Here is a 23,724-nt window from a genome sequence, read left to right as displayed (position 1 = left end):
CTGGTGGCCCTGGGGACAGGAAAAGGGATGCACTTCTGGGACTTGGATGCAAAGGACCCTCACACTTTTTGAGATCTGGAGGAGAGGCTGGCTCTACTGATTGTCCTACACTTGGCCCAGTAGGACAAAGTCCAAGGCTTATTCAAGTGGCATTTCAACCACTAACTTTTGCCCCCTGAGGTCAGAGGGCACAGAGCCTATGCAGAAAACAGGCTCCATTTCTGAGTATGGCCTTCCCTGTTCCTGAATATCTGAGCTTGGGATCTGCCTGTTGGGCTGCTGGCCTGGGGTGAGGAGGAATCAGCTACTCCAAGGCTGGGACCAGGAGGTAGGGGGAGGAGGAAGAACTGGGAAATACTAAGGTGGGCTCGCCTTTGGGGTCCTGGAGCCAGTGGAGGGGTTTGGATTGATCCTAAGGGAGTGAGCCTGGCATGGAGGTACAAACCGTGTGTGTGTGTGTGTGTGTGTGTGTGTGTGTGTGTGTGTATAGGGTTATTAGACTGCCTTACACAGTGGGCTGGGTAGTCATAATGGCTGTCTACATGTTGGAGTAACACAGAGGCCATAACTTAAGTCCACAAAGACGGATGCCTAAGCAGTCCCAACCTGGTGCTGGAGGCCAGGAGAGCCATTGATGTTCAGGACAAAGAAACTGAGGTTGAATGGTGGCTGCAGCTGTAGACCCACATTCAAGAAGAAGGGCAGACAGCCAGGGGACACTGCTTTTACTAGGTGACCAGTTGAAAGGGGCCACTAATTTTGAAGAGAGTCCTTCCCCTTTAGTTAATTCTCTTTAGACATACCCTTGCAGTCAGGCCCAGAGACACATCTCCTAGGCTGATTTTAAATCTCGTAAAACTGTCAATTAACCAGGCATCATGAGAAATCAGAAGGGATTAAAGTGGGCGTGTGACCCCAACTTGATCTCTAGACTTCTCTGTTCAGGGTTATACTGGACGAGAGACTGGGCAATTGTCTAGGGGCAGAATCCAAGAGCTCAAGGGATGATGGGTAAGTGCTTGGAGTGTTCAGAGCAAGAGCAGAACCGACTGGGGTGTAGGGGACCATTCCCTCAGTCCCTCCTACTGGAACTCAGGGCTTCAGGTCTGGAGTGCCTGAGATCCTCTTTGGCCCGGAGTCAGGGCAGGGGAGGGCTTCTCTACAAACAGCTGCTCCCTTGTCCAGGTTGTTTTCTGAGCTTCCTGGTTCTGGTTTGATGGCACTCCTTTGGATGCTGCCAGATATATGTGTCTGTGACTGGAAGTCACTGAGCTCTCCAGCAGCAGCCTCTGTTCCTGGAAGGTAGAGATATGGAGGGATGCTTCCTGGACAGCCTTTGGCTGCTTGTGCCTGGCAACTCCTCGGTCCTGTAGCTTTATTCTGTTTAGTTTCCTTTCTTCTATACAGCCATTGGCTTCATTTAGAACTGTGGAGACAGAGAATAGCCTGCTGTGGTTAGAGGATAGCCATGGGAAGAAAGGATGTTGCTACTATGGGTTCCCACGGTATATAGCATACCCAAACCATGTGCACAGGGGTCAGTGAGCTATATAATGGAGGTCTGGACCCAGGTACTTGCTTTTATGGGTGTCCAGAATGGGGAGCATAAGTGTCAGGTACAGGTCAACTTGTTTAAAGCAAGTGGTTATGGAAAGACCTTCTCAAAATTATTTCCCCAGAGAATGGGTTATCACAGGATCCCTCTGGCCTCTAGCTATGTGTGAGCTTAGAGAGAGCCATGAGGCTTCAAGAACAGAATTTATCTAAGCTAGATGGCCACACACTAAAGGTAATCCAGGCCCCATATTAGCCATAGACTCTAACACAGTAGGGCAAGGAGAGCGAGGGCTGAGAGTACATATCTCCTCACCCTCTGGTAAGATTAGGTCTCCCACCCCCTTGCCAAGAACTGTGTGCTATCGGGCTTTCCCTCCATGCTCAAGGTGGGATTTGTGCAGGGCTAGTGGGGCTTCATCAAACTACACAAAACTTGGCCTGTGAGATGGCTCAGTAAAGGTGCTTGCTGTCAAGTCTGATGACCTGAATTTTGCTCTACTAGAAGAGGAATCAACACCGCCCAGTCCTACTTGACAACGGGGACAGACATGCCATGTCTCCTTCTCAGTGCCTGTCTATTGAAGTTCTGAATGTCTATTTGCAAGGCTCCTCTCCTTGTCTAATGTCCTGCCTTAAGAGATAATTGTAGGGCACTAGCTCCTAAGTTATGTAGACTTGACTATGAGAACAAAGGTTTTAACTATGTGAGTACTTTCACACCAGGGCCCCATCATGTGGGTGGAGATTATCCAGCTTACCAGTACAAGAGAGAGTTGTGCCCAGTAATTGATTAATACACTGCTGGGGTTTGGGGGACAAATCCCACTATGAAAAAAGGGGGAGTGCTATGGTTTCACATGGGTTTTGCAGGAATGGCAATGACTATTCAAAAGGCAGGTATCCCCAAGGCTTTACAAATGGCATTTTTCTTCAGCAAAATGTGTTGAAGGTAATTCCAATGGGCCAGCCCGATGAGTTTGTCCACTGAAATCCCACTGTACGATCCTGTGGAAGGCAGCAGAATTTATCCCCAGGACCTACACCACAGAAGGAGGAGAGAACCAAGTCCAGCAAGTTGTCCTCTGATCCTCACATGTCCACTGTGACATGAGTGTGCTTGTGTGCCCCCCACACTGGACATTAAAGCTACAAAATGTATTTCATTTAACAGCTTCTCTAGAGAAGGTGCTGAACTTCAATCAGATCTTTGCAGTGGGGACAGAACATTTCAGAGAGGGAGAATAAGGAAGTCAAGAGGGGTGTGATCAGGGTCTCAAGTTAAATTGGTAAAAAGGGAGTTCAGGATTATAAGGAGTTGGTTAAGCCTATAATCCCAGCCTGGCCTGTGTCTGCCTCTTAAAAAAAAGAAAAAAGAAAAAAAAAGTCTATTCCTGGGACATGCCTGCAATCATGGCATTCAGGACACAGAGGCAGGAGGATTGTTGCAAGTTGAAGGCTAGCCTGGTCTATATGGAAAGTTCCAAGAGAGTCAGGGCAATACTTTGAGACTCTGTTTCAAAACACAAAAGGAAAAAAAAGTATGATAAATTTATACTTTTCAAGGCTTATTGTTTGCATATGACAGTCCAAGAACTCAATGGATTAGTATAACAGAAAAAGAGTCCAGAACTAATAGAACCTAAAGAACACATAAGCATTGCATATCAAATCCACAAGGGGAAGGAGGGTGAGGCTATCAGCAATGTCTGAGCCCCAGAGTCAGATAATCGACAGTGGATCATGAGATTTAACAATTAGATAAACCTATAGATGTACTAACAGGAAACAGAAGAATTTTAAAAATATTATCATGCAGTGAAGGAGTTATCTAAGGAAAGGCAGGGGTGGGGGAAATCCAGAAGCAATGGAGATTAAGTTGAATCATAAAAATTAATTATAACTTAGAGGTGTGCAAAGTGGCACACACCTGTAGTGCCAGCAGGACAGACACAGGGGAGGAGATCGCACGTTTCAGTTCAGTTTAGGCACTACAGGGCACTATATTGAGAACGTATCTCAAAAGAAAAGAACATTTCAAATGTGCTACAAGGCAAAAAGCCCTTAAAGAAAATGGACAAAATACATGAAAAGGCAATTCATAAAGAAGTGTAAAACAGTTAAATATCTTTTATAATTAATGTAAGCAAAAACCTGACAGCTCCCCTGTTAACCATTCTATCAGCAAAGAGCAGAATCTAGCACCAGAGCAGACAGGAGTGTGGCAGACTCCAACACACCGTGCATGTCCCATGACCTCTGTAAGGGTCACCCTAGTAGTTCTCCTTGACTGCATTTCGCTTAGACATGCCAGCTCCATTCAGAACTGGCTCGCTGGCAACACACTTTCCTTTCCTAGACCTCTCTGATGATACCTGTACTATTTCCAGGTGTTCCTGATGTCACAGAGCAAATAGAAGCTGCAGGGCTGTTTCCCTCCCTAATCCTTTCCCTGATAACTTAAAGCCACGGCTTTCTCATGAGGTGTTCTAAATTCAAGAGAGGTCTCTGCTGCCCTGTGATACAGGGGCTGCCCCAGAACCTCAAGATCAAGAGACCTTTGGAGAAGAGAAGGCTCTCTGGAAAGGACTCCTGTTGTTTAGGTATTCTGTTGATTGTCTCATTGTAAGCCCATGTGTCCTGAAGAAACCCTTTGTATCCTTGAGCCCCTCCCCCAACTCCCATGGAGATTCAAGGCAGAAAAGTCTTTTCCTCAGTGCAGGCCCATTTCCTTCTACTCATTTCTGGCCCTTGGGGTTTTTGTTTAATGCTGAACAATATGAACTTAAGGGTCCAGTTTAGCAAGGGGAGAACAGTCCTGACCCTGGGCCATGCAGGACTGTGGCTACCACAAGCCATCGCTAAGGAAGAGGGGATTCAGGCTAAGTTGCTGGCCCACAAGCCAGGACATCCCAGTTGCTCCCAGGAGACATGCCTGAGGCCACTTGGAGTCTCTTGAGTACCATCTGGTGTGAGGCTTGGCCAGCTGTCAAGGTTGCTTTGGGAGTTACAGGTTGTTTCTTTAGTTTGACTTTGGGTCTTTGCTTCTTATAACTATTTTGATTTCTAGGGAGGGGCCTCAGCTTTGATACTGTGGGGCCCATTGCAACTTGGTACACACCTGCCACTTGGCTGCACTGCTGCTGTGCCAAGGCTCAGTGGACACACCTGGGCACCACTGAAAGTCAGCCTGAAGTTTCTGTTCACCCTGGGGCAACACCTGACTCCAGCAGACACCACAAACTGGGACCACCTGGGTACCACCCAGGGATGGGCCAAAGAAAATTCCTAAGTTCCAACCATTGTAGATAGGATCACCTGATGTCCTTAGCCTAACACACACCCATCCCTTTTCACCAAGACACCCCTAGACAAATGTCAGCTAATCAGGGGTCCTGAGCCTCTGCTATGATAAAAACCCTGCCTTCCCTGGGTTAGGCATTCTCTCTGCTCTCAGCTGCTGCCTCAGACAGATGGAGAGTCCAAACTTAAGCTTGCTTGACTAAAGGCTCTTTGCTTTTACATACGTCTCCTTGTTGGTTTTGGGGAACCCTGTGATCTAGGCATAAGAGATTACGGTTAGCAAGTCTTCTGGACCTTAGAGGAGATGACTGGACAGATTGTAGTTACGGTTCTGTACTAAATGGCAGTCCACATGCCTATGTACAAGACAACCAATAGAGCTGTCTCCTTCACCACATGAAAATGAGAACCAGTCCTCTCTCCACAACTTAATGAAGATACCCCGTATCAGGGCAGAACAATACCCTGTAAGATAATGTCCAGTCAGAGATCTGAGTGACCATGACCAACTAGTAGGATATTAACGAGCTTTTACTCCATCCTCGACTTTTTAGCTTTGTAAAGCTGGATGCCTCTACTCTTCCCTATGGAGATGATCCACAGAAAGTGACTGACAATTCTTTTTGCCATTCACAGCCCTACCTGGACAGGGTACTCAACTCTTTTTTTTTAAATATCCTCCTAACAGTAGAGGAAAGAAGGCTAGTGATAGAAAAGACCACTAATCGGGTACAATACCTCCATTCAGAAAATCTTAAATGGGCTAGTGAGATGGCTCAGCAGGTAAAGGTGCTGGCTGCCAAGATGAAGACTTGAGTTTGAACCTGGACTCACATGGGCACACACAACCCATTTGCAAATAAACAAATATAGTACCAAAGAAATGTTTGTGCTATATTTATTAAAATTTTATATTAATTAATCTTAATTAATATTAAAATTTATTTTTAAAAAGAAACTCCTGCAGAGTGTGACAGCTGGTTAAATAATGACATGAAGGTTATGGAGGTAACCAAACCTGCTCTCTGATTGGATGCAAGGCCTGTTCCTTAGGAGGGAATTCATGCCTAGATCTGTAAACCTGGCTCAATGGTCAGTAGAGGGAACCCACTTCTGTTGTTTTGCTAAATGGACATTGTCTGAGTCACTGTTCTGTTACTGTGAAGAGACACCATGACCAAGGCCACTCCTATAAAAGAAAGCATGGTCTTGCAAACAGATCCAAGAAGGCAAAAAGAACCAGGAGGTCAACAATTGCATGGCCAGAATGGCAGGTTTTTATAGGAATCAGAAGCTGGGGGAAGGGAATCAAGGCCTTGGGCCTTGGGATTAGGAGAGGAGGAGGATGAGCAGTGCTGTGAGGACCTATAGGCATGGAGGGAGCCTAGAGATCAGTGTGCATTCTGGTATGCCAATAGGCACCAGCCAGCCAGCCATTTATCCTGAGTTTTCTTTAGGACCTTTCAAAGATACCAAAACCCACTTTCCATACCGAGGGGCTATGTTGCCTCGGGGCTTCAGAAATCTCCCCTGTAGGTCATTTTGTTCTCGATTTTCCTTTTCTTAGAGCACACTTGTTATTCACTGTTTTGTATATAGTTTTGTATTAAGCCTAAATCTTTTCTTTAGACTAAAAGGGGAATTGTAGTGAGGTAGTCCTTCTGTAGCACTGACCACGCCCATTGGGGGGGTGGAGCGATGGGCGGAGGTGACCTGAGGAAGGAGGTCGGAGGGGGCCAGGAAGGTGCTCTTTCTTTCTGGCGTGACTCGGACAGGAGAGGATCGGGTTGAATTTCCTGGTGTTCATCTGTCTAGGTTGTAAGTTACTTCTCCCTGAATAAACATCTATTCGGCCTATTTGTTTATCCTGATCCTTATTTACCGCAATACTCCCCAGTTTTTCTAAGAGTTCAGCTAATTATGTAAGAATCCTATAATTGGAAGAAGGGGCTGCAATTCACTGGTCATTTTACTCATAGCAAGCCCTGGTGATGAGAAGTATCTCACACCAGTTTTGAGTACTAAATCAGATGGTTTTCTAGATATTACAGTCATCCCACAAAATACAAATTTGCAAGTGGAGAGTAAATCACCTTTGGTTTCAATTAAGAAAAAGAAAACAGCTTACTGAAATAGACAATAACCAACATTCAAGGCTTTGTAAAGAAGACAACTGGCGGCAACTGCAACTCTAGGCAGAGTCCTGGAGAGGCAAGACTCTGTTATATTGAACTGCAGAATGTGAGTGGACACTTGACTAATTAAACTTAAATTAACAACATGCTGGAGGTGGTGATACACTCCTTTAATCCTAACACTGGGAGGCAGAAGCAAGTGAATCTTTGTAAGTTCCATGCAAGACTGATCTATAGAAGCCAGCCAGGGAAATAGTAAGACTTTGTCTCAAAATAAATATAAGTAAATAAAAATTAAGAAATTAATAATGGCAGCAGCCTTGGGGCCACTGAGCTCCTGAAATCCTTTCATATTGTGTTCCCTTGAGAAACAGGACATGGTTTAGGGATTCATTAAGATGACTGAAGAGGCCCCTCAACATCTAACATACTTCGGTTCAGAGCCACTAAGCAAGTTCAGGGCTTTGGTACCTGGCTTGCTCGGAGTTCAAAGCTGCTTATACAGAGCAGGATGGGGCAGGAGCTCAAGAGCAGAGTACCGAGTATGAACTCTGACTAATTATGGAAACTTAATACCATCGGACAGTTAGACTTTCTGAAGCCTGGAACACTGATCTCATGGCAATGATGTTCTCACAGATGACCCTGCTTCAATGAGGCACAATTCCAAAATGCTGTTCAAATGACTACAAAGTGATTAATGTGTGTGCTAGAAGTAAAACTAAATGAAACACAAACCACCTTAGAAAAGAGTGCAGTCTTAGAGGATGTGGCAGATTCAACTCTTTGATGACTGGAAAATAATCCAGGTGATTTAATGCCCTATTCTAAGCTTTAATGGCACCAGGTAGGAATGTGGTACATATGCATACACACAGGAAAAACACGGATACATATAAATAAATCTTAAAATACATTGGGCTGAGCAAATAAGCCATATACACTTTCAAGCACACACTTCTTTTCATCCATTTTGACTACTGTCTCTCTTAGTTTGGGTTTCTATTGCTATAATGAAACACCATGACCAAAGGCAAGATTGTGGGGAGGGTTTATCTGGCTTACACTTCCACATCAATAGCCCATCAGTGAAAGAGGTCAGGAAAATAACTCAAACAGGGAGGGGACCTGGAGGCAGGAGCTGATGCAGAGCCCATGGAAGAATGCTGCTTATTGGCTTGTTCAACATGACTTCCCAGCCTACTTACAGAACCCAGGACCAGCAGCCCAGGGGTGGCACCGCTAACAGTGGGCTCGCATCAGTAACCAATTAAGAAATGTCCCACAGCTGGGTATTATGGAGGTTTTTTTTACTTGAAGTTCCCTGCTCTCAGATGACTTTAGCTAGTGACAAGCTGACATAACACTGTCCAGCACAGCTTCTTTAATAAAATACTGTGGGTTGGTAGCTTATCAACCAAAGATGTTTATTTCTCACAGCTTCAGAGTCTAGAAAGTCCAAGATCAAAGAGCAGATTTGGTGTCCAGGGAGGGGCTGTTTTCTCCTTCATAAATAGTGACTTCTAACATGTTTTCACATGAAGCACAAGTTAATTCTCCAGGTCTCTTTAATTAAGGCATTAAACCCATTTGAAGACTCATTTTTCAAGACAATCACCTCCCAAAGGCCTCCTCGTCTATAGTAACAATTTCCAAGGAAGAATTGGGAGGCACAAGCATCCATACCATAGCAATAACATATAGTCTCAGCTAAATAAGACCAGAAACTGGACTTAATGGTCCATGCCTTTAATCTCAGGCAGAGGGAGATAGATCTCTGTGAGTTCTAGGACACCAGGGCTACATAATGAGACCCTGCCTCAAACAAAACAAACAAACAAACCTGGGTGGGAGGGAGATTGGAATTTTTAATCTAGTTCTTAGTAACAGGATTACCAGTTACTTGGGGGATAAGATGGGAGGTAGGGTGGGTTACAAAAACTTTCTGAAGGGTACACTGAAGTTGAAAATTTTTCAGAACTAGATTATGCTGTAAAAAGAAGTACAATCAGAACACACAGAAAGCTGGAACAGACCATAGAAACTAGGAATAGATCAGGTATGCTACACAGAAAAGGGGCCAGAACAAATCAGCAGGGAAGCAGAGACTGTGGGAGACTTTGCCTTCTAAGGCAAACCACAAACAAAAATAGTTTGTTTAGGAAGGCAGGGCTAAAGTCTTAACTGCAAAAAGCAAAATGTCAAAATGTTAAATGGGAGAATGGGTTCATAATGTCAGAAAAAGGAAAAAGCCTAATGTTTGAGAGCATATTTTGTTTTGTTTTTCGAGACAGCCTTGGCTGTCCTGGAACTCGCTCTGTAGCCCAGGCTGGCCTCAAACTCGCAGATTCACCTGCCTCAGCCTCCTGAGTGCTGGGATTAAAGGCGTGTGCCACTACAGCCCAGATTAGAGGTCTTTTTGACAACTTTTCCCTAGCACTCTTAATATTTCTTATTTTAACATGTGTGACGTTTAATGGAGAAATGAAAACTCCCATTTCTGATGCATGTGTTAAACCCACTGGAAAAGAGTAAATACCAACAACTCAAACTTTCTGGTTGAATTAAGCAAGCTTTATTTTATGTCAGATAGGGCAATCTCCCTAAATTGAGGTTTGAGAAAACAGCCCCAAACACAGGAAAAAAATGAGGTTTCTCTATAGCCCCCAAACTCCAAGGATTTTGGTTGCATAGGAACTTGGTGGAACGTCTCAAAATTATTTGGCAGAACATCTTATAAGGGTATAAGGTCAAGACATGGTCAACTAAGTTTTACAGACAGAAAAGAGGAATGAATTAATTTTGAATTTGTAACAAGATGGCTTCTTCTTCTTCTTCTTCTTTTTTTTTTTTTTTTTTTTTTTCCTTTTTCTTTTGGTTTTTCAAGACAGAGTTTCTCTGTGTAGTACCAGAGTACCAGGCCATCTTGGAACTCACTCTATAGATCAGTAGACCAGGCTGGCCTTGAACTCACCGAGATGCACCTGCCTCTGCCTCCCAAATGCTGGATTAAAGGCATGCACTACCACTATTAGAAGCCTGGCTACGGCTTCTAATCTTAAAATGGACCCAGCCTGGCTCACCACACAGAGAGAATAGTTGAGATCAAAACAAAAATGTGTCTATATTTTGAGAGTCCAGACTGGAGGGGTGGGTTGACTTGGAATTGCTTTGTGTGAGGGCAGAGGGAGCATCAGGAGATGGAAAACCCGAACCAATATAGAATGTGAATGCAAAGTGAGAGAAAGATTCTCCCCTGCGTCTAGTTAAGGTGACTGACTTCCTTATCCCTTGGACAATGTCATTAACAAAGGTAGCTGTTTTGTGCTGGTGACATCCCTGAGTGCAAGACCTCTGGGAGCACCACCAGGCAGTGCACACTTGCCTCAGGAAACATTCTGAGATAGGTTTCTGAAAATATAGGTAAGGTTTCAAAGAAAGGGTCCTTCTTGTTATTGTGGCGCCTTTTGTTTGCAGAGCAGGATCGCACCATCACGAGCGGGATGGGCAGCATGCACTGGGCATCATTTAACGGATTAGAAAACCAGCCTGCAGCCATGCACAGTAAAAGTCACCGAACACGTACGTATTCGTTAAGGACCTCTAAATGCCCTTCCAATGCTGCACCGCTAAATGTACTAATGACCAAAATCCCCCTGCACCACTGCCCGAATCTCTAAGCCAGAGACCGGAATTTTCTCTGATCCTCTGAGTAACCCGCTTACACAACTAGAAGCAGCGAGTCCCTCGGAAGCAGCCTGATCAGCACATCACGATTCCCCGCCCCTTCCGGTCATTCTATCCGCAGGTTCCGGAGTAGGCTGGGCCTGCGCCGGAAGCGCCCTGGCGCCGCGCGCTTTGTGTGCCCCGGGAGGCCGGGTTCTTGCGGAACCGCCGGCTGTTAGTGGTCACTCCCTCAACCCCAGCCACTGCTCTGAGTAGTTACAGAGCCTTAGCCGGTGACGGTCCCGTGAGGTGGGTGCTGGCGTGGTTGCCAGGAGGCGGGAGGCGCCCTAGCCCACGGTGTACATAGCAACAAGGGTCCTGCTAGTGTGATGATTTCCAAAGAGCAGCTGGAGAGAGAGAGGGTGGGAGAGGAGAGAGGGAGAAAAGGAAGGAGAGGGAGGGAGGGAGGCTTGGCCTGACTTTATGGGGCCATGTTTATTCACGGCGAGGGAGCATTCTGTCACTCACGTTTGCAGACGCAGAAATGCCTACAGAGGAAGATGGGATGCGGCCTCTTAGGGGGGCAAAAATGGGTGGAAATGACTTCGGTAGTCAACCAGGGAAGCTGGGAGGGAGGTGTAGTCTTCTAGCAGGAAACTACCCGTGGGTTTTTGTTTTGTTTTTCACTTTTGCCAGTTTGAGCTCAAAAGATGGTTGAATGTTATTTAAAACATCTCTCGGTAAATGGCTAAAACTTCGGGTGGGATGGGAGACCATAGCACATGCTTCTAGTGTAGAAAGGTCGGAGAGAGGGGCCTGGCAAGTTTGTATGTAGTGGAACTGTGGAATGCCCAGGGTGAGTTTAGCTGAACACGGCTTTTGGGATGCAGCCGGTCCCTTGTGAGCATGCTCCTGGAAACGAATTGCAAAATAACAAAGAGAACGTCACAATCTAATCAGACAATACACGGTATGAGCTGAGGCATCTCCTAGCGCAAGTGAAGAGATGCCAGAAGATTGTTCATCTCTAGGTTGTGGCTTTTACAATTATGTGGCTTCCCTGGGGAAATGATAAGATTTGGACAATACACTGCTTCAGTTCCCCATCTGCCATCCCTTCATTGATTTGTCTGCCTGCGGGCCCGTTCTGCTTCCTGCCTGAGAAGTAAGATTCCCTGCTGTTTGCATGCAGCCCAGACCTTTCCCAAGTGAACCACCTTATTTTGCTGCTTTCCTGTGTATTTCATTTCTCTCTTCCTAGGTACCTGCTCTCCACTTGAGAAACACTACCAAGCCTTCCCCTCCCTCTGCCCTCAGCACTCCAGGGGACCTGCCAAAGGTTTTTCATCCATAAATTCTATAACCATTGGGATTTAAAATTTCGGAAACAACAATCTAGAAAAAAGTATGCCAAACATATACAGACTTATTTTTCTTGTTTTGAGTCCCGAAGCAATACAACATTCTCAACGCCACTGGTGATGCAGAGCTGATGTGAAGTGTAGAGGAGGGTGTGTGGGTTCTGACTTCAGTGTCTGGGGGGTCCTAGGGTAGGTCCCCTCTAACTCTGTCAGATGGGCATTTCCTCTCCCACACTGTCCCTGCAGTGCTGCCCAGGCTCCATCATCAATCCCTGGAGATGCCTTTCTGGGAATTCTCTTCCCTTGTTTTTCCTAGAATCGCTCTTTAAAGTTTTCTTATGTGTCTCCCTTTGTGTTTCAGTCATTGTTGGACTCTTTTCATCCTTTGCTTCTTCTTTATTGTCAGCCTTATCCAGGAAGCACCTCCACTCCTGGAACCTCTTATTTTCTGTAAAATATGCCTGAAGATTTGTTCAAAAAGAACCTCAAACTTAGTCTGGACAAACCTTTGTGAGTAAATAGGATTATTTGTCCCTCTTTGTCCCTTCCTCCTCTGCTTCCCAGCTCTGGATAATCTACCCCTGCATGGCTTTTCAGGTGCCCCACTCATTACTCTCCCGAGTCTACTGTGATGAATCCTTCCCTCCCTCCCTCCCTTCTCTCTCTCTCTCTCTCTCTCTCTCTCTCTCTCTCTCTCTCTCTCTCTCTCTCTTTTGTGTTGCTGAGGATTGAACCATGACAGGTAAGAAGTTTGCTGCTAATATCTTAATATCTAACTTTTCTTGAGCTTGTCAACAAGACACTCTTCTACTTTTTTTTTTTTTTTTTTTTTTTTTGGTGCTGGAGATTGAACCCAGGGCATTGCATATACCAGACAACTATCTGCCACTGACTTATACCTTATACCTACTCCCCCTTGCACTACTTTTTTTCTTAAAAATACATAGTTCAGGCTAGCCTATAACTGAGCTCCTTCTCCCTCTGCCTCCCAAATGCTCCAGCTCCAGTTACAGGCATGCTGTGATTTCAATGAAGCAAGGAGGATTCTCGGGAGCTGCTTCAGACTAAAGATGTATGGAGTCTCTCACTCAAACAGCTTGGGTTCTGTCTTGTAAGGAGTTGTCAACCGTGGATTATTTTATCAGGAGATTTAATCCTTAACAGCTACAATTACAAGCATGTGCTACCATTCCTGCTGCCCATATGTGTGTTGAGGGTCCTGTTCATTCATAGTAGTTCATGCATTTTTGTTGTTGTTATTCAACACCTGCATAGGACCAGGGATTGGAAACAGAGTAGGTCTTGTGCCCTAGTGGCTCATAGGGCTATGGATGGAGGTTTTGGCTGAACTTCATGCTGCAGCTCTGACAGGCAGATTTTCCCTTTGTATACTACCATTGGCACTGTGCCTAGTTTTAATGCCATATACTGTCTTCATTGACAGCTTCTGGTGTCTTGGACTAGTAGTCTGAGTTGCAGGTTCTTTGGTCATAAAGTAAGCGCTGAGGTAATTTTCTCACTTCTGGCATTGGAACAGCTCTGAGCCACTCAGAGTTTTGCCTAGTTCTTCTATATGTGTCCCCTCTCTTGGACCTTCATTCATTGTGGTAACTGTCGGTTTTATGAGATAAGCTCAAAACCATTGACACTTAATCCTCTGAGCCTTCTCCCCGGAGTGGGAAAGAGCTATCTCAGCTGGTTTATCTGTTTTCTCTTGGAGACTTCCCTGCCATCTCCAGTCATGTGTCAGTGCAGTCTTTTGATCTTAATCTTTCTGTGCAGTATCATCTTCTACTGTGAAGAGATGCTGCTCCCTGGCTTCTGGGTGCTCTTAGTATGTGATTTGCTTCTGAGTCTTTTCTCTTCCAGGCTAACACTTTCTGGCTCACTAGCCACTTTTCTGTCTTTTTCTTTTCTTTCATTCTGTGTGTCCTGACTTCTTGACCTAATGTCCAGGGAAGTGATCAAGGAGGAATGGCATTGAGAACATACCCAGGTGTTAGGCTTGAGAATCTGGGAGGCTGGGCATCCCTGTTACAAGATGCAGAATTCTGCAATTGATGCAGAAAGAGTGACAGGCACTGAAGAAAGAGCTGTGAACCTTGGTCTGATGGTGGCTGATTAGCAGAGCAGCCTGGAGACCGTCTAGCAATAGGGCCCATGGAGGCAGCCTAAAGAAATATCAGTTAAGGGGTACTTAGATGGAAAAGAGACCAGATAAGGGACTAAGGGGTCAGAAGCGGGAGGAAATATAAGAAAATGTGGGAGTCTATGATGGAAGGCAAAGGGCATTCTAATGGGTGGAAGCAGGTAGATACTCCTGGTGGATATACCAGAAAACCCATTAAGTTGGTGCCAAGGTGGTTACTGCAGGCCTGGGAAAGAGCCTTAGAGGAATAGGATTGGCAGGTGTGGAAAATAAAGGAATGTGTGATACAGAAAGGAACATGAGAAAGGACACCTCTGGTCCAGCTCCTGGAGAACATACCTATCCTGTGATTTTTTTCACAGCTGGCTTCCAGAGAAGGAACTGCAGAGGAAATGAGCCTCTACCCTAGGACTCTGCAGTCTAGCTGCTAATTTAGCAGGTAGTGTGCCATGTGGTACATTGTCCCTGGTCTCTTGGTACCAATAGCAGCCCAGGTGTTCAAGATCCAGAGATCTGGAGCTCTGCAGCCCCAGAGACACTGCTGGCTCCTGAGGTTAGTTCCCATCTGTATGGCCCTGTCTCTTGTTTGGTTTGTGTCTCCTCAATGCTCTTCAGAGAGTCCATGGCACGGTGAATTGGAGTGCTACAGGCTAATGAGCTGACGGGAACAGATATCATGAGGACAAGGGTACCCTCTTCAGGTGTACTGTTGAGGGGTGTGCAAAATGCATTCCTGGCCTCGTCAGCTCATTTGTGGGGAGCTCTTTGATGCTGCCAATGAGTAGCAGTCACTGATGGATGGTGCTCTGAGCATGATTTCCTTGAAGGAGGGGATACTAAGTAGTACTGATCGTGTGAACTTGGTCTTGGGAGTCACCAGTACCCTACACCTACAGGCTCTGAGCAGCACTGGCGATGGCAGTGTACCCTAATGTTCTTTGCAGGTGTAACTACCAGTCTAGCTCAGACTCCTCAGTCTGGGCCCAGCCAAAGTGTACAGTTTGGGGAATGGGATTTGGAATGAGGCCTGCTTTTGTTTTTCTGTCCAAGTGAACTTTTGTCCCCTGTGGATAGCATCAACATTGCTCCTCCCCCTACAGGCAGACTCCTTCTAACAATGATGTCACACACACATGGGTTCACTGTCCCACAACCACTGCTGACATGCTTGTCTCCACACCCCCCATTTCAGAACTGTATTAGGCACTTCAGCCCCTTGCTCCAAAATGGCTTCCTGGACTTCTTCACCCCCTCTTGCCCTTTTGGACTGTGATGCCTTACCTTCAGTAGCACTGTGCTGTGCCCTAAGTGACCCTTGTCTTCATGCTGACCTGACAGGTGATGCAAGAGGAGAAGAGCTGATTGAAGAGCTGGGGCGAGCAGGATAGGGGTTGCATGCAGTTGGAGCAACAGTGTGAAACCAACTCACTGTAGCTTCTCTGTTAACCCCACCCTGTCCTACCTCCCTTCAGTTTCGTATGTACCTAGGACTAAATTCTCACCTACCCCTCAGGCCTTATAGCTCTAGCCAGAGGTGCAAGTTAGTCTGCATATTCTGGATACCATTTCAATTTTAGGAAAATGGAAATAACATTTTTGAGTTAAAGAAAAAAGTTACAGCATGTTCTCATTGTGTCTGCATTTCTGGAAGTTGGTTATTACCTATTGTCTATTTAAAAATAAATCTGTCAGGAGTGGTGGTGTAGGCCTGTAACCTTAGTTCTCAGGGGGTGGGATGGGATGGAGGAGAGGAGGAGGATTAAGAATTAGTAACCAGTTTGGGTCACTTGGGACCCTGTCTCAAAAAATCAACAAACCGGCCAATCAATTAAAAAATTAACTTTCAAAATGGAACCCGTTAGGGTTAATAAAGGTATATCATAATAGTTACTAGAAAAGTCAGGTATCTGTATTTTTTTTTTTTTTTTTTTTTTTTTTTTGAAGTCCAGATTAGAGCCAAACTGGCAATATGAGTCCTGAGCCTCGTATAGTATATATGTGACCAGCGGGGTGAGCCAGAGCCACTAACCCCAGGTTGGGGCTGTGTCCTGCCCTGTTGCTTAGTTGGTCTTAGGCCTTGCCTGTCTCTTGGCCATCAGCTCTGGGAATCAAGGCTAGTGGGTCTGGCATTGTGGGGGCCTCTACAAACACTATGGACAGAGTATCTATCTGTCCATGTGAGGCAAGAAGGAAGTCTGATTTAACATGATTCAGTAGCTTGTGTTGGTTCAAACACCTTAGACTCTTGACACCAGGCAGTTTATTTTAGGCATTTTTAAGTACAGTGCAATTTGGAAAAAAAGTTTCCTGGTGTAACAATCCCATGTATACAATAAAGTTAATGGCATATTACATTGAAATGCTTTTCAAAGTACATGTCATCTCTCCCATAAAGATGGCTTCTATAGATAGAATACATGTGTCACCTTAAGTTCCCAGGGGAAGATTTGGTGTGATCTTAGTCATGCAGATAGCACAGATGTTGCCTAGGCTATTAACCACCTCCGTTCCCAGCCCTCTGAGTGTAAAACAGGTATACATCTCTCTCCATCTCCCTCTCCTCCTCTCTCTCTCCCTCTCCTTCTCTTTGAAGAGACAAACCTGTGTGTTTAACATCCCTGATTTCTGTGAGCATGAGGACCTTGTGCTCTCTGCATGGCATCCTGCTGTTTTCTGTAGCACAGAGCACACATGCTCAGGGGAGGCTGGCCTGACTGTCTGTCTCTCTTTAGGGCCGAAGCAGAGATGAGGGAGTACAACCGGCTGATCCCCAGAAACACCACATCCCTGTGACTATAGCAGAACTGCCAGGGCTGGCCACCCCCAGAATCATCTAAAGTATCATGGAGCCTCCTGGAGAGAAGCCAAGAGAGGCTGAGGGGCTGAACATCACACCCCAGCTGCTGAAGTCCTGCTCTGGAGAGTTTGCCCTTGATTCCATCCTATTGCTGAAACTTCGGGGTTTAGGGCTGGTGGACCTGGGCTGTTTGGGAGAGTGCCTGAGCCTTGAGTGGCTTGACCTATCAGGCAACGCACTTACCCACCTAGGCCCTCTAGCATCCCTGCGCCAGCTGGCTGTACTCAACATCTCCAATAATCGGCTGACTGGGCTGGAGCCACTGGCTGCCTGTGAAAACCTGCAGAGCCTCAATGTTGCTGGTAACCTGCTGGCCACTCCTGGCCAGCTGCAGTGTCTGGCTGGTCTACAGGGCCTGGAGCAGCTGAGGCTCCGGGACCCTTTGGCCCGGCTCAGTAACCCACTGTGTGCCACGCCCTCCTACTGGGCTTTGGTTCGAGAGCTGCTGCCTGGCCTCAAAGTCATAGATGGGGAACGTGTGAGTGGGAGGGGCAGTGAGCTGTACCAGTTATGCCGAGACCTAGACAGTTCCTTGCGCCCCAGCTCCAGCCCAGGCCCCAGAACCATAGAGGCCCAGCCATGGGTGGATCCTGGCTACTGGGAATCCTGGCCCGTGCAGAACAGCTCAATTCTGGAAGAGGCCTGCCGGCAGTTCCAGGACACACTGCAAGAATGCCTTGACCTGGACCGCCAGGCCGGTGACAGCTTGGCCCAGGCCCTTGAGGCTCTGAGCCCTGCAGAAACCACCTCTTCCTTTGTCTTCTGAATGCCTCATAGCCCAGGTAGTCTCACAATAGTGTTGTTGCCTGCATCCTTTTCCTGCCTTATGTCCCTGCCTCCCTGGTTTTCTCTGGTCACTGACCTTGCAAACTAGGTTGTTCATTTATCCCTTTGTTGAGAGCATCTAACTCCTACCCCATAACTGCCCAAGGACACGTCCTGCCCTCCTTCCTCGCAAGCAGGGACTTGCTTTTCAAGTGGCCTCCAGCAGGTATAGGAGGCTCCCTCACTGGCAAATATTGCAGCCAGGCCCAGGGTATCCTGAGCATGGGCTCTCCCAGGTGCCAAGCCTGAGGCTTTGTGGGTAAGGTTACTTGCTGCCGCTAATCTTATTAAATAGTTCTCTGCTTTGGCCCTGCAGGAGACTCCTATGCTCACCTGCCTGCTTCTTCCTGGTACTAGGCAGGAAGTGTGTGTGTGTGGGGGGGGGGGGAAGTACGCCCACCATCCAGTCTTAGAGTTTTTCTTCTCTGTATAGTCCAGGGAAGAACGACATGAGATTGGAGCAGACTCAGCAATTTTATTAGCATGGAGTATGAAATCTTTGGGATCCACTGGGTACTGCCACAGCTGTACAGGAAGATGGTGTTCTAGAGAAGAAGGGAGCACCAGATTGGGTGTGAGGGTGGTTGTTTTGGTCTAATCTTAGCTTTTTTCCAAGTTTCACATACCCCTTTTCTGCCTCCCTCAGCCCAATTTCATGCCAAGGGCTTTTTCCTCTGGTAACCTACCCGTCCAGGGCTTATTTTTGTTCCAGGGCCCTGGAGAAGGCGAACTGTCCAGGGAAGAAGTAGCTGCGGGAGTCCTCGCCAGCCTGTGCTATCTTATTGCACTGGGACTCCTGAGGGTCCTCCTGTTAGAACCAGTGTCTGTTGCGTCAGTGCTGGTGGGAGAGGGGCCACCACAACCCCCAGGGGAATGTCTCAGCCTCCCCTACCCCACTCTCCTTTCTAGACTTCTGCTACTTATCCCACAGACCCAGATGTGGTCTGTCTCCCCAGGCCCCTCCCTAACCTCTGCCCCTTCTTACCTGGGGCCCTTGCTTCAGTATTGGGCAGTGAACCATCCGGCCCAGAACTTTACCCTTGGGGTCCAATTTGATGCAAGCCAGGCATTTCCGCTTTCTCTGGGGAGGAGATCATGAGAGGAGGGGAAAGGGGTGAGGGGGTCATGAGGGTCAGGACAGGGACAGGCCTACTTGGTATTCTCTAGAGTGGAGGGATACAGTGGTTTTAATAAGAGTGTTCCTCATAGGTCCAGATACTTGAATACTCCAGTTGGTAGCCGTTTCAGGGGCTTTAGGGTTGGCTTTGATGGAGGAAGTGTATCACTGGGGCAGGCCTTGAAAGGGTAAAGCCTTGTCCCACTCCCAGCCCACTCTTTCTGCTTCCTGCTCGCTTTGAGGATGTGAGCTCTTAGCTTTTTTCTCTGGCTGCCATGCCTGCTGGTAGCCACATCTCCCTGCCATGATGGACTTTTATCCCTTTGGAACTGTAAAACAAAATAAACCTTTCATACTATTTGTTGGTTTTGGTCATGGTGTTTTATCACAGCAACAGAAATATAACTAATCTGAGGGGCAAGCCAGATGGATATGTAACTTACCCTGGGATAGGAGATTTTTAGAAGGTCTCTTCTTTAGACATGGTCTTAAGAAGTAGCCCAGGCTGGTTTAGAACTTATGGTTCACCTGCTTTAACTTCCCCAGTGCTACTCTGCCTTGCCTGCAGACTATAATTACTTGTTCAGGGATTATTCCTGTGTGAGTGTGCATATGTGTACTGCTTATATGCAGTATTCTGCATGGGTGTGTTCACAAGTGTTGGTGTGAATGTGCAAACATGTATAAAGACAAGACTCTTCCCCAGATGGTGTTTGTCTCTTGTTTCTCTCTGGTTGGTGTGTGTGTATGTGTGTGTGTGTGTGTGTGTCTGATGTGTTTGTCTCTTGTTTCTGGTTGGGGTGTGTGTGTGTCTGATGAGGACATTTGGATGTCCTGCTATATCATTCTGCTTTATTCCCTTGAGACAAAATCTCTCACTGAATCTGGAATTAGGCTGGCAGCCAGCAAGCCTTGAGTATCCTCATGCCTCTGCCCACTATTGTGCAGAAGTTATAGGCATATGTAGCCCTGCCCAGCTGTTTTCATACGGGTGCTGGGGATTCAAACTTGGGTCCTCATGCTTGCAAAGCAAGGGCCCTTATCACCTTGTCCTCATATTTACATTTCCCCTTTAAGATTTAATTTGTATAAAGGGTCCTGGAACCACGATCTTATAAATCACCAGTAAAACCCAGTCCCTTGCTTTAATTGATAGACCAAGACCGTTGGTGAACACACAAAGCTGTTAGAGAGCAAGAACCTAACCCAAAGAGCTGCACCTTCACCCCAAAGGTCACTCTATACCAACACTGTCACCCCTAGGGTGGCTGATTACCGTGAAACCCCTGCAGCGAGCTGGCTGTAGCCTGGTCAGGGTACAGGATAATCTCCATGGAGAAGCTTTTTAGGAGGAGCCAGACAAATGGACCCACTGGGATGGAGAGATTTTCCTCTTCCTTGCAGACAGCCCGCAGTGATGAGCACAGGCTTCTCTGGGCTGCAGTTCATACCCAGGCAACCTGCCCCTTCAAGGGGCCCCTTCACTCACCCCATTTGGTTTTATCTTGCACTCGGGTTTTTTCCAGTCCTTCTTGAGGCAGCTGGTCTGCTGGAGCTTAAATTCCAACCTCACAAAGGTGCCAGCTGAGAAGGGCTACAGACAGACAACAAGGCCAGCAGGTAATTCCTGGGCATCACTTGCCTCCCAGAAACACCACAGCTTAGAACTAGCACAGCCTAGGAGGATGGATGGCTGGTAGCCTTTCCCAGGAAAGCTTTCTGGGAATTCACTGGTCTCCAGGGCTGCAGTCCTTCATCCCCTACCCAGTCACTACTAACCATGTCGTCAGCGCTGTCCACACCGATCTCTTGGAAGGCCCACTGCACAGGTGGGTGTTTGTGGAACTCCTCTAGAGCCACCTGCAGGCCCCTGCGCTGTGCCTCGCTGAGTTTCAGCTCTGTCCCATGTATGCCCACCATGCCCAGCCATAGGGCCAGGGAGATCAGCAGGCACTTCATGGCTTCACCTTGGTCCTTCTGGTCCTGCAAAGATGGTATGTGATGTTCAGCTCTTAGAACTGGGGTGGGGGTATGGGGGACCTCCTCTCCTGACCTACTCCTGGGGCCAGGAGAATTGCCCCTTTCTGAATCTCTATTGGTAATCCAACTAGCCCTTCCTACTCTGCAAGGCCTTCCTTGTTTTCTGGTGCCAGCAAAGTTTTAGAGTTCCTTGCCAACAGCCCCAGAAAGTAGTTCTGCTGGCTATGGCCACTATAGCCTCTTTTCTGAGCCATTTTCTCTTCCCTTTGGGTCTTCCGTTCATCTCCCAAATCCTCAGCCTCTCTCTGGTACCTTGAAAATATCTGGTTTGTTGCTTTAGCAAGGCCTTTCCCTGTGTAGTCTCTGGAGCAGCTCCCTGGAAGCTGCCCCCTGGCTCTCATCTCCTTTTTCTCTCTTTTGGTCCGCACAGCCCCGCCTTTCCCCACTGACCCTTCTCCCAGAGTCCGGAGTTTTGGAGTTTCCCTTTCCCAAAGTCCCCTGACCTTCCTCTTGGATTGGGCCAGAGGAAGGGGAGGGCCGGGAGCACCAAGTGAGGCAGGCTGCAGGCTGAATATTTTTCAGAAGACGTAAATGTAGGAGGACATGCCAGCCCAGGGCGGTGACAACTGCAAAAAGCTTAACCCTCCCTGCACCAGGGCTGCAGCTGCCGTGAAGACAACTGTGCCCAGGGTCCCTCCAGCCACCCCACAACCTTGCCCTGGCTTCTCTATCAGATCTTCCCTCCTCCTCCAGCCCCGTTTAAGTCTGTTTTCTTTCAACACATACTGGGGTCAGCTGACGAGGTGACTTTTGGAAGAACCCACTAGAAAGCCACTGATGGGGAAACTGAGGTCTGTTGCCTCAGCTTATCTTGTGTGTCCAGCGAGAGAGTTGCTGTGTTGCTGGCTAGCTGCCTTCATCTGCCTCCCAGGCATCTCCCTCTTGCGCCTCTTTTCCCTGATGTCTCATTCACGTAGGCCTAACTTTGGCTGGCATCAGTCTCTTCCTTGCAGAGGCTCCAAGTGGACCCTCCCTCCTGCAGTCCTGCCTGCAGCTCCACTCCTGGGTGTGTGTGGGGGCAGGAGGTGGGGGCCAGCCACGTCTCCACATGTAGACCTGCCAGGCTGGGTGTCTTCCCACCTGCCTGGTGACTCCCCATGGACCCGGGACGCTGATGCATCTCTCCAGCTAGACAGCCAAAGACTTGAGCAAGTGCAGACATCTTATGTCACCACTTCCTGCCTGAGGATCTGAAGCCTTTCCAGGCCTTGGCTGGCCAGGTAGACCATTCCCCTGAGAGTTGAAGGACTGCTACACTCTCTGAAGAAGTTTCTTTTACAGCCCCAGTTGCCCAGGGCTGCCCTTTCTTTCCAGGGTGCTGGAAATCCCTAGCTGAGACTCTCTGGTCTGTAAATTCTTTCCAGGAATGTGCCCTGAGAAAGGAGGACTGTCCCGCAGGGCTGCCATCCTTGTTGACTGTCCTTGTTGGCTCCACATGCTGCTTTCCTGGCCATTCCTGAGGTCCCATCTGAGTGAGATGGCTTAAGGTCTCATATTGCTGTTGTGGTGTTAGGGGCCTCTGTGTGGGACTGATGGTCTGCTGAAACTCAGAAGGGAAGGACAGACCAATGTCCAAATACTGATTCAACTTCTGGGTGCCTTGAGCAAATGGGAAAAGCCTGGGACTGCATATCATTAGCAGTCTCCATCATTCCCTAAGGTTTGTTATCTGAGACCTTCCAGCCAAAGTGTGGTCCCTGACAGTCAAGCTAGGCTCTGCTCTAAATCCCCAATAACACAGACAAATAATAGTGAAAGCAGAGAAGCTTTACCTGATGTGGCCATACTGGGAAGATGACAAAGAACTACAGTGACCCCAGAGTCTGTCTTCTAGGCATTGCCATAAAGTTTAAATGTTTTGCCTGCATGTATGTCTATACTACATGTGCATGCCAATTGTTCACAGAGGCCAGGAGACGGCATCAGATCATCTGGAACTAGACTTACAGAAGACTGAGCCACCATGTGGATGCTGGGAATCAAACCTTGGTATCTGGAAGAGTATCCAATATATTTAACCACTGAGCACATCTCCAACACCTGGAATTCAGTTTTAAATAGACTGCAAGGGATGTGCATATTTAGTTGTCTTGGTTGGCATTTAGTCCCACCCAGGGACTTACACACAACACTGAGCCATCAATGCCTTCTCTAGTCACACTTGTAAGATGGTCTAACAAGTTGCCAGAACTGTATGAAATCTTTCTGAGAGGTAAGTTCCTCCTGGCTCATACCAGATTCCAGCCTTTTCATTCTTTCAACATGAGACTCTTCTCTCTTCACAAGACTGTTACAGTGCTAAGTCCTGACTAAGCCAGGCCCCTGAAACAGAATCTCACACAGACTTCTCAGTGTGTCAGACCATCTGTCTGAAAGTGGGGCTGTGGTCCCTTTGAGTTGTTGAGGATGGAATGGGAAATTGAAGGACAGTGGCTGCCTGGTAGAGTTAGGAATAAAGTTCTCTCCATGCATGGGTCACACCTTGCCAGGATTCTTCATTTAGAGCTAAGGGCTTTTTTAGCACGTGCTCTGGGTGTACCAGCAAGATATTCAGCCCCAAGAACCCATTCCTAGCATTTCAGTCTGCAACTATCAGTGAACAGAGATAAGAGATGGTGATCCAGTTTTGCTTCTGTTGCAAGGTAATAAAATACCTTGAGAAAAGCAACTTTGGGGGAGAGGGGGGAACGTTTGCAGTTCCAGGTAATAGCCCATCA

At 47.2% G+C, this 23,724-nt stretch overlaps 2 protein-coding genes across 3 annotated transcripts; one reads left to right on the top strand and one right to left on the bottom strand.

Moving 5' to 3' along the window:
* The first annotated feature begins 16,987 nt into the window (after positions 1-16,987).
* Positions 16,988-17,915, top strand: Lrrc61 (leucine rich repeat containing 61). The gene has a single exon (XM_051203090.1). It carries the CDS (start codon positions 17,012-17,014, stop codon positions 17,789-17,791), a length of 780 nt encoding a protein of 259 aa, XP_051059047.1. The 5' UTR covers positions 16,988-17,011; the 3' UTR covers positions 17,792-17,915.
* A 390-nt stretch (positions 17,916-18,305) lies between these two features.
* Positions 18,306-21,556, bottom strand: Rarres2 (retinoic acid receptor responder 2). 2 transcript variants are annotated; one of them, XM_051203093.1, is made up of 6 exons: positions 21,398-21,556; positions 20,747-20,950; positions 20,457-20,561; positions 18,836-18,931; positions 18,537-18,658; positions 18,306-18,395 (listed from the first exon to the last, which is right to left on the bottom strand). In XM_051203093.1, exons 2-5 carry the CDS (start codon positions 20,924-20,926, stop codon positions 18,548-18,550), a joined length of 492 nt encoding a protein of 163 aa, XP_051059050.1. In that variant the 5' UTR covers positions 20,927-20,950; positions 21,398-21,556; the 3' UTR covers positions 18,306-18,395; positions 18,537-18,547. The 2 variants fall into 2 exon arrangements, with proteins under 2 accessions (XP_051059050.1, XP_051059049.1); XM_051203092.1 differs by lacking the exon at positions 21,398-21,556 and adding an exon at positions 21,260-21,359.
* Between the last annotated feature and the right edge of the window lie 2,168 nt (positions 21,557-23,724).

Source organism: Phodopus roborovskii, unplaced genomic scaffold, assembly GCF_943737965.1.
Source record: "Phodopus roborovskii unplaced genomic scaffold, PHOROB, whole genome shotgun sequence".
In the NCBI taxonomy this organism is placed as follows: domain Eukaryota; kingdom Metazoa; phylum Chordata; class Mammalia; order Rodentia; family Cricetidae; genus Phodopus; species Phodopus roborovskii.
Note: the sequence above shows the minus strand (reverse complement) of the source record. Positions and strands in the feature narration are given on the sequence as shown.

Coding starts and splice junctions, on each gene's coding strand:
- Rarres2 (XM_051203093.1), bottom strand. CDS start 20,926: ATGAAGTGCCTGCTGATCTCCCTGGCCCTATGGCTGGGCATGGTGGGC. Junction 18,932..20,456: donor GCAAGATAAAACCAAATGGG/GTGAGTGAAGGG, acceptor TCTCCTCCCCAG/AGAAAGCGGAAATGCCTGGC. Junction 18,659..18,835: donor TACTGAAGCAAGGGCCCCAG/GTAAGAAGGGGC, acceptor TGGTTCTAACAG/GAGGACCCTCAGGAGTCCCA.
- Lrrc61 (XM_051203090.1), top strand. CDS start 17,012: ATGGAGCCTCCTGGAGAGAAGCCAAGAGAGGCTGAGGGGCTGAACATC.